This window comes from Oryctolagus cuniculus, chromosome 14, assembly GCF_051225735.1.
Source record: "Oryctolagus cuniculus isolate XC-2025 breed Fujian yellow rabbit chromosome 14, ASM5122573v1, whole genome shotgun sequence".
Taxonomy (NCBI): domain Eukaryota; kingdom Metazoa; phylum Chordata; class Mammalia; order Lagomorpha; family Leporidae; genus Oryctolagus; species Oryctolagus cuniculus.
This window is the reverse complement of record NC_142880.1, coordinates 92,745,484-92,759,143: the sequence shown is the minus strand read 5'-3', so window position 1 is coordinate 92,759,143 and position 13,660 is coordinate 92,745,484. Positions and strand designations below refer to the sequence as shown.

The 13,660-nt window shown below is 48.1% G+C and overlaps 1 protein-coding gene across 3 annotated transcripts in view; it reads left to right on the top strand.

The window, feature by feature from the left end:
* The window catches only part of ADCY2 (adenylate cyclase 2), a 411,933-nt gene that overhangs the window by 116,079 nt on the left and 282,194 nt on the right, over window positions 1-13,660 (top strand). For 2 of the 3 annotated variants that reach the window (XR_016220868.1, XM_051853662.3), the window contains exon 3: window positions 3,570-3,731. The exons of the other annotated variant lie outside the window; for it this stretch is intronic. Coding sequence is in view for 1 of the 2 variants with exons in the window: in XM_051853662.3 (XP_051709622.1) it covers window positions 3,570-3,731 (162 nt within the window). In the remaining variant the exon portion in view is untranslated. The remainder of the gene's footprint in view (window positions 1-3,569; window positions 3,732-13,660) is intronic. 3 annotated transcript variants of the gene reach the window in all.

The following is a 13,660-nucleotide window of genomic DNA, read 5'->3' as shown; positions in this document are numbered from 1 at the left end:
ACTCTTATGTCCCCATGGTGACACGGAAACTCATGAGATTTCATTTGACTTGTAGGAGCCCTTTACCCACACGCTCTTTAGATGTGCCAGATCTATTTTAGGTTTACATATGGCCCTGTGTAAAGTTGCATTGGAAAAGCAAGTTTAACCACTCAGCTCTCCCAGGGGTTAGTGAGAGGGGAAATGAGACTCCCCCACGCCCACCTCCTACCATGGGCCTTGACACCATACTTTCTTCTTCCTGCCCCGTCTGGGGACCTTATCCTCGTGTGACCGGCTGAGCTCCTGGAATGCACTTTTAACCCCCAAACTTGACGTCACTCAGTTTGGTTAATTGTCCTTGAGAAAATACATCTTGCCATCAGAAAATAAATATTTCACTGCGGCTATTGTGTTTGGAGAACTAGGTCTATTCTGCATTTAATGATTTTGGAGCAGCCTTCCACAAACTTCCACCGCAAAGCTCAAAATGTTTGCAAAGTGCCTATTAATGGAAATGATGTTAGCACATTGAAGTGGCTCAAAGTTAAGCTGTTTGAAAGTTGCAATAATTTCAGAGAAATGCTAAAGATTTTTGCATTAGGAAACGATATGTCATTATAAGAGGGGATCGCTCTTGTAATTGATCAGTGATTCTGATACCTGAGAACATTCATTTAATAGCTCTTATAGGTTTTTGAATAAGTGCAATGTGTCAAAATAACAATTAGCTCTAATTGAAAGTAGTTCCTATAAATTGGGTGGCTATAGGGATTCCAAAATAAATGCAGTTTTTTCAGTAAGTCGTGACTATGCAACAGTTGTTTTTTCTCATCCTGAAGGAAACCATTCTTAGAGCTGGTTGGTTCTCTGTAAGAGCCATGGGGAGTTCTGGGAAGGGCTGAGCCCCAGCACTCGGTCAGTACTGGGGCTAGTTATGAGTGGCTCTGAAAACAGGACCTTTGGTTCCAAGAACTCGTCCTGTGCATTCTGTCCTTGCGCCAGCCCTGCCCGTGCAGGCCACCGCTAACTCCACAAACCACAGCCCACCCCCAGGCCCTCTTACTTTCTGCACTTTGCATTCTGATCCCAGACTATGAGGATTTGATGCCTTGGTTTCGCATCTCTTGGTTTCATGTGGAGTGGGGGCCATGCCAGGTAACCATGCTCGACTGAAAAATATCTTCAGAGGCTTTATTTTTTAAAAAAGTTGCAAGGAAAAAATATTTACCAGAAAAAAATATATTGCTATGGCAATCTGTTCACCCACATCTTTTGGCCTGAGGGCCCTTATAAATATAGAGGGAAGGGGAGGAGGCGGGGGCATGAAGCAGATGGTCCACGCCAACTCGGGCTTCCCTTAGCCCACTCGCAGTGGGTCTCTCCCTGGCTACCACTTGCAGGCATTGGTGAAGGTGACTCAGAGCCCACTCTGTCTCCTCGCAGCAGGACCAGGTGCTGCAGGGATACGCGAATGGTAACATGACGACTGGCATGTCCGGGTGGCTTTCCGCTGGCTCTGCAGCCCATGAGAGCTGGACTTTGGCCACCCGCCCTGCACCTGCAGAGCCTGCTGCGGCCTCCTCCCAGGAGCTCACACACAGTGTGCAGGAGCCCATGTTCTGTCGGAAGCCCCGAGGGAAGTGAGAGGGTGCACCCGTGCTTCTCTCGGCCGCGTCCCCTTCATCGTCCGTGTGCTGCTTGCTGGTGACAGTTTCACAAGCCCCGGAGGAGATGCCGGCTTTGAGTGGCGCCCTGGAGACAGTGGAGGGGTTGCGGTGTGTGTTCAGGCTCCTGTGAGAGGGCGAGAGGGGAGCAGGCCTCGTGTCCTCCCTGATGGCCTTCTCTTTAGACCCACCTGGGGTAGAGCCCTGCGCCCCCCTCCTTCTCATGCTCTGACTTGTGCAGGACAGCTGGGGTGGCCTCTGTGTGTACTTCCAGCGGTGCTGGGTGCTGGGCTGTTGTGTCCCTTTCCTGTAACGCAGGCTGGGCCGTGAGGAGCCCTCTCCCACGTGTCCTACTTCTCTGACCTCAGTCCCCAGCCCTCTGGATTTGCCCCTGTGGCATTTTTGATGTTTAGACTCCCTGCTGCTTTTGTAAAAAAAACGCTCTGTGGCTTTACCTCCTAAACCACTTCCTCTTCCGTTACAAACCTTGGTCTAAGCCGTGTTTTGTAGGTTATTTATTTATTTATTTATTTGGACAGGCAGAGTGGACAGTGAGAGAGAGAGAGAGAAAGGTCTTCCTTTTGCCGTTGGTTCACCCTCCAATGGCCGCCGCAGCTGGCGCACCGCGCTGATCCGATGGCAGGAGCCAGGTACTTCTCCTGGTCTCCCATGGGGTGCAGGGCCCAAGCACCTGGGCCATCCTGCACTGCACTCCCTGGCCACAGCAGAGAGCTGGCCTGGAAGAGGGGCAACCGGGACAGAATCCGGTGCCCCGACCGGGACTAGAACCCGGTGTGCCGGCACTGCAAGGCAGAGGATTAGCCTAGTGAGCCACGGCATCGGCCTTGTCGGTTATTTTGATTGAGATGAAATTCATGTATCACACATGAGCCGTTTAAAGCCAAGAACAAAACAGCATCTAGTTGGTTCTCAGTGTTGTGCAACAAGTGTCTCTCTCTGGTTGGAAAACCGCTTCCATCCGCCTTGAAGGGAACTGTCTCTTAAGTGATTCTTCATTCCCGCTTCCCACCACAGTGCCTGGCCACCGCTGATCGACTTCTGTCTCTCTGAATTCCCTTATTCTGCATATTTTATGGAACTGCGATCCTACAGGATGGAGTAGTTTTCACAAGCTCACTTCATAGCTAAAATGTTTTTGGAGACCCATCTCTGTTGTAGTGCACTTTTTTCCGGTTTGAGCTGAGTGGCGTCCCATGGGAGGACCGTGTACTGTTTGCCTTTCATCCATCCCTTGACGGGCTTTTGGGCTTCCACCTGTGGGCTATAATGAAAAAGGCTGTTATGAACGTGTGCGTGTGTATGTGTGTGTGGTGTGGATTTGAGCACACTCTTCCATTCTTTAGGAGAATAGAATTATGGGATCATATGGTTATTCTGTTTTTAACTTCCTGAAGAACTGCCCACAGTGGCTGAACCATCTGTAAGGTGTTTTATTTTATATCTTACATATCCTTGCTGTCAGGAACTCCCCCAGCCAACACCTGCTGACCCTTCTTCTCCCACTTACCCTCTGATGGTTGACCCGAGCAATCCAGAGGTGGCTTCTCGAGGGCAGACGCCAAACCCTGACGGTTTACAGCTGGCTTTGCCTCCATACTGTGCAACGCTCAGGCTCCCCGGTGTCTGCAGTGGCTGGGAGGCTGAGACTAGAAACCCTGACACTTGGACAAGGAACCCTTCTTCTCCATCACAGTCAGCAGTCGTTTGTTGTGAACCAGCAGAGTTGTTTGAATATGCAGTCTGGTTTCCCCTGATGCTCTTTCTCAAATGAGCACATCTCGTGTTCTCTTCTGCAGTCCTTCCTGGGAAGGAGAGAGCAAGCGCCTGGGAGCCAGGGTGCTCTGTGAGCTCCATGGGTGTGGGAGCCAGGGTGCTCTGTGAACTCCATGTCTTCTCTTGCAGGTGTCTTTCTTCCTCTTCATCATCTTCGTGGTGTACACCATGCTGCCCTTCAACATGCGAGACGCCATCATCGCCAGCGTCCTCACCTCCTCTTCCCACACCATCGTGCTGAGCATCTGCCTGTCTGCATCGCCAGGGGCCAAGGAGCATCTGGTCTGGCAGGTGAGTGCCCCTCTGCGTCCATGGTGATGGCCTTTCACGCAGCCAGGACCCTCCAGACTGTGCCTATTTCCTGACCCTGCGGATGCCCCCTTCCTCTCCTTGCTAATGTCCCTGAGTGACACTCAGGAGGGGCCGGTCCCACCGGGGATCAGCGTCACATAGCCATCATAGCGGTGGAACTCAGTCTAAAATGGCAGCTCTGTGTTGTTGATTGCTGAACTGTAGGTTGATTTCGATAGGCAAAGGGTATTCCTACCAGCCTTTATAATGTAGTACTCTTATCTTTAGGATGCAACAACTTATAGCATTAAATTCATATTTTTCTCTCTGTACCTTGATATCCCAAATCTTCTCTTTAGAGGGGACAAAAACATTTCTTCATCTCTTAATCTTCTGGCAGGCCTGGGGACATTTAAAACCCAGTTCTTTAATGCTACCACCGCAGAGTTTGCCTCACTAATACATGGCATTTCTAAGAAGCCATTCTATGCAATTAGTTAAAAGCACTTAAAAAGCGATTTGATTTCCTGTTATGCACATCCATAAACATGAAGGTCAGCAACTCGGAGCTGTTCCCAACAGTGTCGTTTTTACTTCTGAAGACTATGTTTGCTGCTGTTCTTGGTGTATCAGATTGCGACAAATGCAGCCATGGAGAAAATGCAGGGGAGACGAGAGAATTCAGTCAGGAGCAGCCACGTGCGGTAGGAAGCAGGATTTGGGGAGGGTCTCCTGAGCCATGGCGGAGTCAGGAGTGAGCTTCTCCTGTACTCGGTGTGGCATTTCATTTGGAAATTTGAGTTGGAGCGGGAGCTTCCTCTTGGGTCTGCAATTCTCCCTCTGTACTGAAAGCTTTCTAGGGATGTCTTTCTCAGGATTTATCCCCCAGCGCTCACAGCATCACACTCAGCGGGACTGACCAGAGACACCTGTGCCCATTAAGCTCCCTTTGTCCACACTGAGTGGACAGGCAATGGCTTCTGGCTTTGTGCATTGGCCTGGTGTTTCCCATTGGCTTCCTCACATCTCACTGAGGAGTGCCTGCTTCTCCAGGACTTAGGGAAAATCACGTTGTTCCTCTGTGGATTGCGTTTGATGGGTAGTAGTCACCTACACTGTCTGAGACATCGGGAGAGGCTGGCTAGTAACTGCAAATGAACCAGTGAAGGTGGAGGGTGTTATTTTTATTTAAAAATATTTGATTGATAAGTAAAGATTATATATATATAAATATTTAGGGTGATGAGTAACAATGTATTGGCTGAGTATTTGTATGAATTGTATAATGATCACAATCAAATTGATTGATTTATCCATCACCACCCACGCTGCACATCAGATTCCCCCAATTTGTCTGTGTTATCCCTGAAACCTTGTACCCTCAGGCCAACGTCGTCCTGTCTCCCCCTCTGCCCAGCCCCTGGCAACCGCTGTTCCCCTCAAAGGAAGAACAACTGAACCATGGCTGGGAAGAAGTTGGAAAAAGGCTCTTTGCACACGAGATCAGCCTCTCATTTGGTTCCATTTGCTTCACTTCACAGCCGCCTCTGAGAACACTGATGGAACATTGCCCCTACCTCCATAAAGTCAGCTTCCCTCCCTTGCCCTGTCTGAGCCATTAAGTTCCATGTTTGGTGGTCAGGTTCAAGTCAGAGGTAGGAGTATTTCTTTAAAAAAAATTTATAATTATTTGAAGGCAGAGTTATGGCGGGTGGGCTGGGAGAGAGGGGAAGTGAGTAGGAAAGAGACAGACAAGAGACAGAGACACACACAGAGAGAGAATCCATGTGCTCCTTCACTCCTCATATGGCCACAAAAGCCAGAGCTGAGCCAGACTGAGGCCAGGGGCTTCTTGCAGGTCTCCCATATGGGTGCAGGGACCAAAGCCCTGGGGTCATCTGCAGCTGCTTTCTCTGGCACATTAGCAAGGAGATGGACTAGACATGGAGTAGTCGAGACATGAACTGGTGCCCGTGTGGGATGGCTATGTTGCAGGCAGCGGCTTCACCCGCTATACCACAGCGCCTTTGCCATAGAAATAGACCTGCAATCTACCCAACTGGTTCAGAGCTGCGAGTTCCTGTGGGAATGCCATCCTCACAGGACAGCGGGGCACTCAGCCATTCATGGCTCACCACACCTCCCGGCCTGGGGGTCTGGGCACCCGGAACACCTCCTGTCAACATCTTTGTGCCTCTCTCTGATGTCCCTCCATGAATACGTGAAGTGTCTGCTGGTGCAGCTCTCGTGGGAGAAACTATCTGGGGAGGTGATTTTAATATTTGTAAGGATCGAACGGGGTCAGAAAACAAAGAGACTAATTCAAAAAGGGAAAGGTAAATGCTTTACAAAGAGCCCAGCACAGTCTAGCTCACCCAATACTGCACTGAATTAGGTTTTAGAATTATTTTTCTTATATTAATAAAAAGGTGCTGAGAAAGAAGGTACCTTAAATTTTTATTACTCAATTTCTATAACCAACAAAGAAATACACTTCTTATCTGCAGGCAGCCAGAAATAGGCTAATTCTGGAATAGCAAAAAGAAAAAAGTCTTCACAACATTTCATAGAAGCATGAGAGGGAAAGGATAGAAGAATATGAAGTCTGTTTCCCATCCTTTTTTAAGTAATTCCATGATGATCCCAAGAGCTGGGAGAGGTGGAGGCACCAGCAGACTGGTAGACATCAAAGTGATAAAGACCAGGCCCTTCAGAACCTTGGGCCACCGCTGGAACTCCATCCTAAAATTGCCGCTGGTCTCAGACGGGGGAAAATATCTTGTTGAAGTATCTTTAGACACAGTGTATGCAAAGGTGGGGTACCACGGATTCCGTGGTTCTGTTGCTGCGGGGCCACTGTTTCACACGGCACAGTGGTAGAAGGTCCCATTCTGATGTCACCTGCCTTGCAAAGCTTCAATGGGGGAGTGCCTGTGGCCCAGTTCTGCGCTAAGCATGGCTTGTTTCAGTGGGTTTCGTGAAGTGTTGGTGATCCCCAGGACAGGTACGGTGCTTACCTGTCAATCAACAGCCTGATGTCTTGAGAGAGAACCTTCCCATGCTACGTGACGGAGCCCCTGGCTCTTAGGAAGTTCACTGTACCAGATTTTGCCTGGAAGTGCAGTGCCATCCCAGGCTCTGCTGTGTCATCTGATTGAAGGGAATTTAGTTAATGGCTGAAAATTATGGGTGATGTTCCCTTGCACGTTTTAAACCGACGGACTGCTCACTGATACATGTTGTGATTTTGAAACGATCGCAGACTTACCAGTAACTGGCAGTTACACTGCAGAGAGCTCTTGTTTGCCTAAGCTGTGTGCAGGTAAGTTGTCAGTCTGTCGTCTCATCCTCTGGTGGATGGTTCCTACACAGCCTAGCGCAGTTATCAACACTGGGAGATGCTCACCCCCATCAGGTTCCCCCAGGTTCCCCAGGCACGTCCTTTATGGCAAGGGGGCCAAGCTCAGAACCACACACTGTGATGGGTCTCCAGTCCCTTGGGTCTTCTTCAGTCTGGAACAATCCCCCACATCCATCTTTGGTTCTCATACTTGCAACACTTCCAAAATCGCAGTCCTTTGAGAAGTTTCTTTCAGCTTGAATTTGCCTGGTGTTTCGTCCTGATTCAGGCTCTGTGCCTTTGGCTGAATCACAGGGTGACTGCACATTGGCCGTGTTCTCATGGAGCTCGCTCAGGGGTGCACAGCTTAGCATAGCTCACCCTCATGATCGTGGTTTCTTGGCTCTGTCCCCCGGTCTGTTCCGCTTTGAGGTTACTTGTTTCCTCTTCGTAATTAATGTATATTTGTGGGATGGTACTTTGACACTCGGCGTGTATTCTGTTCTCCGTGAGCCTCTCAGTTTATGCCCTGTTTCTCTCTGTGCAGTGCCGCACATTGTGTTTTGTTCCATGGGCTGTACTTTTACCAGCACCGTTTATACTGACATGCACATTGTCGCAGGTTTGTCCCATGTCGCCCTTTCAAGCTGGCTTCTGTGCCTTTTGGACACGCCCCCTCTATCTTTTGAGTCTGTCCTTGCAGCCCACGGTGTTTCAGGCCATCCTGATCCCCCTGCCCCAGTGCTGGATCTGGCCCCCTGGCTCTCCTGCGTGAAGAATGGCATTTCAAGGCAAGATCCAGGCATTAGGTATTTCCGTTGCCATTCAGGTGTCCCTGCACCGGGGTGACACCCTCTCAAGTCTGTAGCCACATTTAGTTTTATATATTTTTCTAAATGGAAAACCTGCATTTCCACAAATGTTTCCATTTCTAAACCACAATAGTTTTAATTTCAATTTCTTCTCTTTCCAACAGACAAAAATTAGCTCCCAGCATTCTTTATTGTTATTTTATTTTATTTTTAATTGACAAAGAATAGTTGTATATAATAATGGGGTACAATGTAGTAAGTCAATACATGTATGCATTGTGGAAAATCAGATCCTGATTCCTGGTACATTTCCTTGTTTATCACCTCCTGTATGCACCCAGTCTCCTTCCTCTACTGCCAACACTCCCCGCCTACAGACACCGTCTCTGTGGGCTGCTGCTCTGCTCTGACTCCCACGCCGTGCTGTCACCCTGAGCTTGTCCCCCTCCTCCCACTCCAGCCTGACCCCTGCCCCTGTGAGACCGCCCCTGCACGGGGGCCCTCCTGGTGTTGCCGGAGCCTCTACCTGTGCTTGGCTTTTCCCACTGTGGCTGCTTCTCATCCCCAGCTTTGTCCCTCTTGAATGAACACAGCTCCCCCTGTCCATGGTGGTTCAGTGGCTCCCTTGCTGGGTCTTGTCTAATGCCTTAAGGATATGGAATTATTCAGGAAAGAAGGAAAAGGACAGGGAGGGGAGGAGGTAGGACAAGGAAGAGAGAGAACTAGGATGACGTCATCATCATCCTCATCATCCCAAAGGCAAAGAGAGCTCCCCTCTGCTGTTTCACTCCCCAGATGCCCACTGTGGCTGGGACACGGAGCCTGAAAATGCAATCCAGTTCTCCCGTGTGGATGGCTGGGACCCAGGCACTCGAACTCCCAGCTGCTGCCTCCCAGGGTGCCATTAGCAGGAAGCTGGCACTGGGAGCAAAAGCAGGACTTGAACCCAGACACTCTGTGTGGGATGCAGGCATCATAGCCAGTGGCTTGACCACAAGGCCAAGCACTCGCCCTGCACTGACACCCTTTGAATCAACATTCATCGGTGGGAGAGGATGCGATATTTTTCAGTTTCTGTCTGGGATTCACTTTGCGATGCTCTCTTAAATTTTTAAAATCATTCCTTTCTCTTTGTTATCCTAATTGGGTTTCTTCCTTTCTTTTCCTTTCTTTTCCTTTCTTTTCCTTTCTTTTCCTTTCTTTTCCTTTCCTTTCCTTTCCTTTCCTTTCCTTTCCTTTCCTTTCCTTTCCTTTCCTTTCTCTTTCTCTTTCTCTTTCTCTTTCTCTTTCTCTTTCTCTTTCTCTTTCTCTTTCTCTTTCTCTTTCTCTTTCTCTCTCTTTCTCTTTTCTTTTCTCTTTTCTTTTCTCTTTTCTCTTTCTTTTCTCTTTCTTTTCTCTTTCTTTCTTTCTTTCTTTCTTTCCTTTCTTTCCTTTCTTTCCTTTCTTTCCTTTCTTTCCTTTCTTTCTTTGACAGGCAGAGTGGACAGTGAGAGAGAGACAGAGAGAAAAGTCTTCCTTTTCTGTTGGTTCACCCTCCAATGGCCGCTGCAGCTAGCATACTGCGGCCAGCACACCGCACTGATCCAAAGCCAGGAGCCAGGTGCTTCTGGTCTCCCATGGGGTGCAGGGCCCAAGCACTTGGGCCATACTCCACTGCACTCCCTGGCCACAGCAGAGAGCTGGCCTGGAAGAGGGGCAACCGGGACAGAATCCGGCGCCCCGACCGGAACTAGAACCTGGTGTGCCGGCGCTGCAGGTGGATTAGCCTATTGAGCCACTGTTTCAAAGGAACTTTTTGGGGTCAGCGCCATGGCTCACTTGGTTATTCCTCCGCCTGCAGCACCAGCATCCCATATGGGCACTGCATTCTAGTCCCAGTTGCTCCTCTTCCAGTCCAGCTCTCTGCTGTGGCCTGGGAAGGCAGTGGAGGATGGCCCAAGTGCTTGGGCCCCTGCACCTGCGTGGGAGACCATGGGGAAGCACCTGGCTCCTGGCTCCAGATAGGTATAGCTCCTGCCGTGGAGGCCATCTGGGGGTGGGGAGGGGGGTGAACCAACAGAAGGAAGACCTTTCTCTCTGTCACTGTCTAACTCTATCAAATGAGGAAGAAAAAAAAAGGAACTTTTCTGAAATCCGTGGTTCTGAAGGAATTCTGGGATTTTTTTTTTAAACTTTTATTTAATGCATATAATTTTCCAAAGTACGACTTATGGATTACAATGGCTTCCCCCCCATACCGTCCCTCCCACCCACAACCCTCCCCTTTCCCACTCCCTCTCCCCTTCCATTCACATCAAGATTCATTTTCGATTATCTTAATATACAGAAGATCAGCTTAGTATACATTAAGTATGGATTTCAACAGTTTGCTCCCACACAGAAACATAAAGTGAAAAATAATAGATGATTTTTTTTAAATGATGATGAAATCAGAGCAGACCTATTGTCATGTTTAATCCCAGTGAGAGTCAAGTTGGGAATTGATAATTTTTTTTTTTTTTTACAGAGGATCAGTTTAGTATGCATTAAGTAAGGATTTCAACAGTTTGCACCCCCATAGAAATACAAAGTGAAATATATTGTTTGAGTACTCGTTATAGCATTAAATCTCAATGTACAGCACATTAAGGATAGAGATCCTACATGAGGAGTAAGTGCACAGTGACTCCTGTTGTTGACTTTACCAATTGACACTCCTGTCTATGGCATCAGTAATCTCCCTATGCACCAGTCATGAGTTTCCAAGGCTATGGAAGCCCTCTGAGTTCTCCGACTCTTATCTTGTTTAGACACGGTCATAGTCAAAGTGGAGGTTCTCTCCTCCCTTCAGAGAAAGGTACCTCCTTCTTTGATGGAATTCTGGGATTTTTTAATAGTGAAGAAAAGAAGAAGCTATTTATAAAGACCGGGATACTTAAATAGAACCAGGTTTCTATTGCCCGTGGGAGAATGTGTTTGATGTTGTTTCTGTATAAGTGAGGTATAAGCACAGAAGCCCTTAGCAATTCGTGACTAACTGGCAGACACACATCTCGCTCCTCGAGGTAGGCCGACATGTGCTTGAAAGTTCCTTGAAAGCGGCAAGGCGTCCTTTTAGCTTCTCAGCACAGGAAGGCAGAGAGAGACTGGGACGAGTCCGTGTCTGCCCTGACCCAGGCCTGGGGAGGCTGCAGTTACTGTGAGGAGACTGGGGCAGGACTGGGCTTTCCAGCCGGGCCCGTGGATCCAGTCGGCAGCCTTGGGCCAGCCTGAAGACTGTGCTTGTGTGGTGTCTCGATCCTCTTACAGCTATGGGAGCACTTCCAATAACTACTGGAGATTGCGTTTTTAAAGACATGCTTATTTCAGCACAAAAACATCAAAACCTTGCATTAGATGGGCGTTTAAAAGGTTCATGGAAAATGTATATTATAAAACACCTTCATGGATTTCAGAAGAATTTTTTGCTCCAAAGTCAAGTTATGTGTTTTTTTTTTTTTTTTAAGATTTATTTATTTATTTGAAAGGCAGAGGCAGAGAGAGAAAGTGAGGTCTTTCATCCACTGGTTCACTTCCCAAATATCTGGAATGGCTGGGATTGGTCCAAGCTGAAGCCGGAATCCAAGAACTTCCTCTGGGTCTCCCACCTGGGTGGCGAGGGCTCAAGCACTTGGGCCATCTTTTGCTTTTCCTGGACGCATTGGTTGGAAGCTGGACCAGAAGTGGAGAAGCAGGACTTGAATTGGCCCTCCTATATGGGATGCCGGTGTTGCAACTAGCAGCTGTACCCACTGTGCCACGATGCTAGCCCCTCAACTTATGTTTTAATTCCATCAGCTTTTTTTTTTTTTTTTTTAGTTTGACAGAGAGAGAGACAGAGAAAGGTCTTCCTTCCGTTGGTTCAACCCCCAAATGGCCACTACGGCCAGGACTGTGCCTATCTGAAGCCAGGAGCCAGGTGCTTCCTCCTGGTCTCGCATGCGGGTGCAGGGCCCAAGCACTTGGGCCATCCTCCACTGCCCTCCCGGGCCACAGCAGAGAGTTGGACTGGAAGAGGAGCAGCCGGGACTAGAACCAGCGCCCATATGGGATGCTGGTGCCGCAGGCGGAGGATTAACCTAATGAGCCACGGCACCGGCCCCTCCATCAGGTTTTGAAGCCACCTTCAGCATCTTGCCTGCTCTCCATTTCCTTAACATGTGCAGGTCTGCACCACTGTTGGTTGTAACACTGAGCCAACCTCAAAGGCTTCCTAAGTGTTTGTCATTATGTATCATTGCACTTTGTATTTGAAACTTTTCTTACATTTTTATCTTGTTGGTATTCATAACACATTCTGAACTTTCATTTTGTTTTTTTATTTTCCTGTTAGAGAAGGAATTTGAATATAGATTTATTTAGATAAGTCAGTTATATGAGAATCCATATTTATTAAAGAAGATAAGCTAACGGGGGGCTTATTGGTTTTCCAGAAGGATTGTTTACGTGTTAGAGAAATTTTATAGGAGTTTTCTGCACTGTAGGTGCTTTGATATATTTTAAATTGTGGTACAATTGGAAAGATTTTATTGCACCTAATGCAGCCTATTGTCTGTGGCAAATGTGTAATCAATAATAATGTGGATTTGTTACATAACTGATTCTTCTTAAGTCTAATTCAGGAAGTGTGTATTGGAGTCTGGAATTAAATTGCATTTAGGATCTAATCTGAGAAGCTCAAAGGAAAAACAGCAGGTTACCAGCTGTCCAGTTCTGGCTGTGGAGGAGACTAATTGCTAAGAATTTGGATCTCTGTTCCTACGGTTTTGTCTCCAAAGGAGCACAGGGTATTACTGTTTTTCCACAAGAAAAATACCTAAAAGAGACCGTGCCGCTGCCCTTTCTGTGAAGCAGGAGTGAGTGATTGTGTTTAATCCATAGCCCATTTTAGCAGGCTCTTGTTTACCTGTTCTAACAGCGGTATAGTCTGTTAAGAATGAGGGTAAGGGTGGAGAAGAGACAAAAATAGGGAAATGCCTACTGTGACTAAATCCTAAAGCAAATCTAAATGCACTGCACACTGCTGCTCTCACTTCTGCTCCCTGGTCCCTCCCCCAGCACATCCCACACACTCCCTACTTCCAACGGCAGGAACGGTGCAGCTCTGTCCTACCTGGAGAGTTTAGGTAGAGCACGTGGACACTGATGACAACAACGACACAATCAAGACGCCAGATCACGTTAAAATGCACTAGCAATTTCTAGAACGAAATGAGAAGGTTAGAGACACAGAGCTGTCATGGTGGAATGAAATATCAGCTCTTTTCAGCAATTGTGCAGCTGCTCTGGGGAGGGAGGCAGCCTGGGGACAGAGGTACTGGGAGATTTGACCCGAGGAGCATGAAAAGTGGGGGTTGTCTGTCCCTATCCTCTTGATCCCATCATCTGTACTCTCTGTTCTTTCAAAGCAGCAAAAGCATGTCAGATAGGATACTCCATAGCTGATGTCACGCTGGCTCCTGGCACCTCTGCCTGCGAGATTTCACGCCACCTCTTGGTGGGGAGTCTCCTCCTCCTTTCAACATGTGCATCTCTGGTCTGGGATGCACAGACCTCCCTGCTCATCCCACATGCTTATTCTGGAGGGGAGCTGTTAGTTTGAGGGAGACACAGATTTCAAAGCCTTGTTGCACCAAGAGTATTTGTTCTTTGAAGTCCTGGAAGATGATCAGCATTCTCCCTAGGGAGTCACCAAGGCCAGACTCCTCCCTGTATGTGGGGTGCAGCTTGGAGAATCTACTAAGTATGTGAGCTAGAGA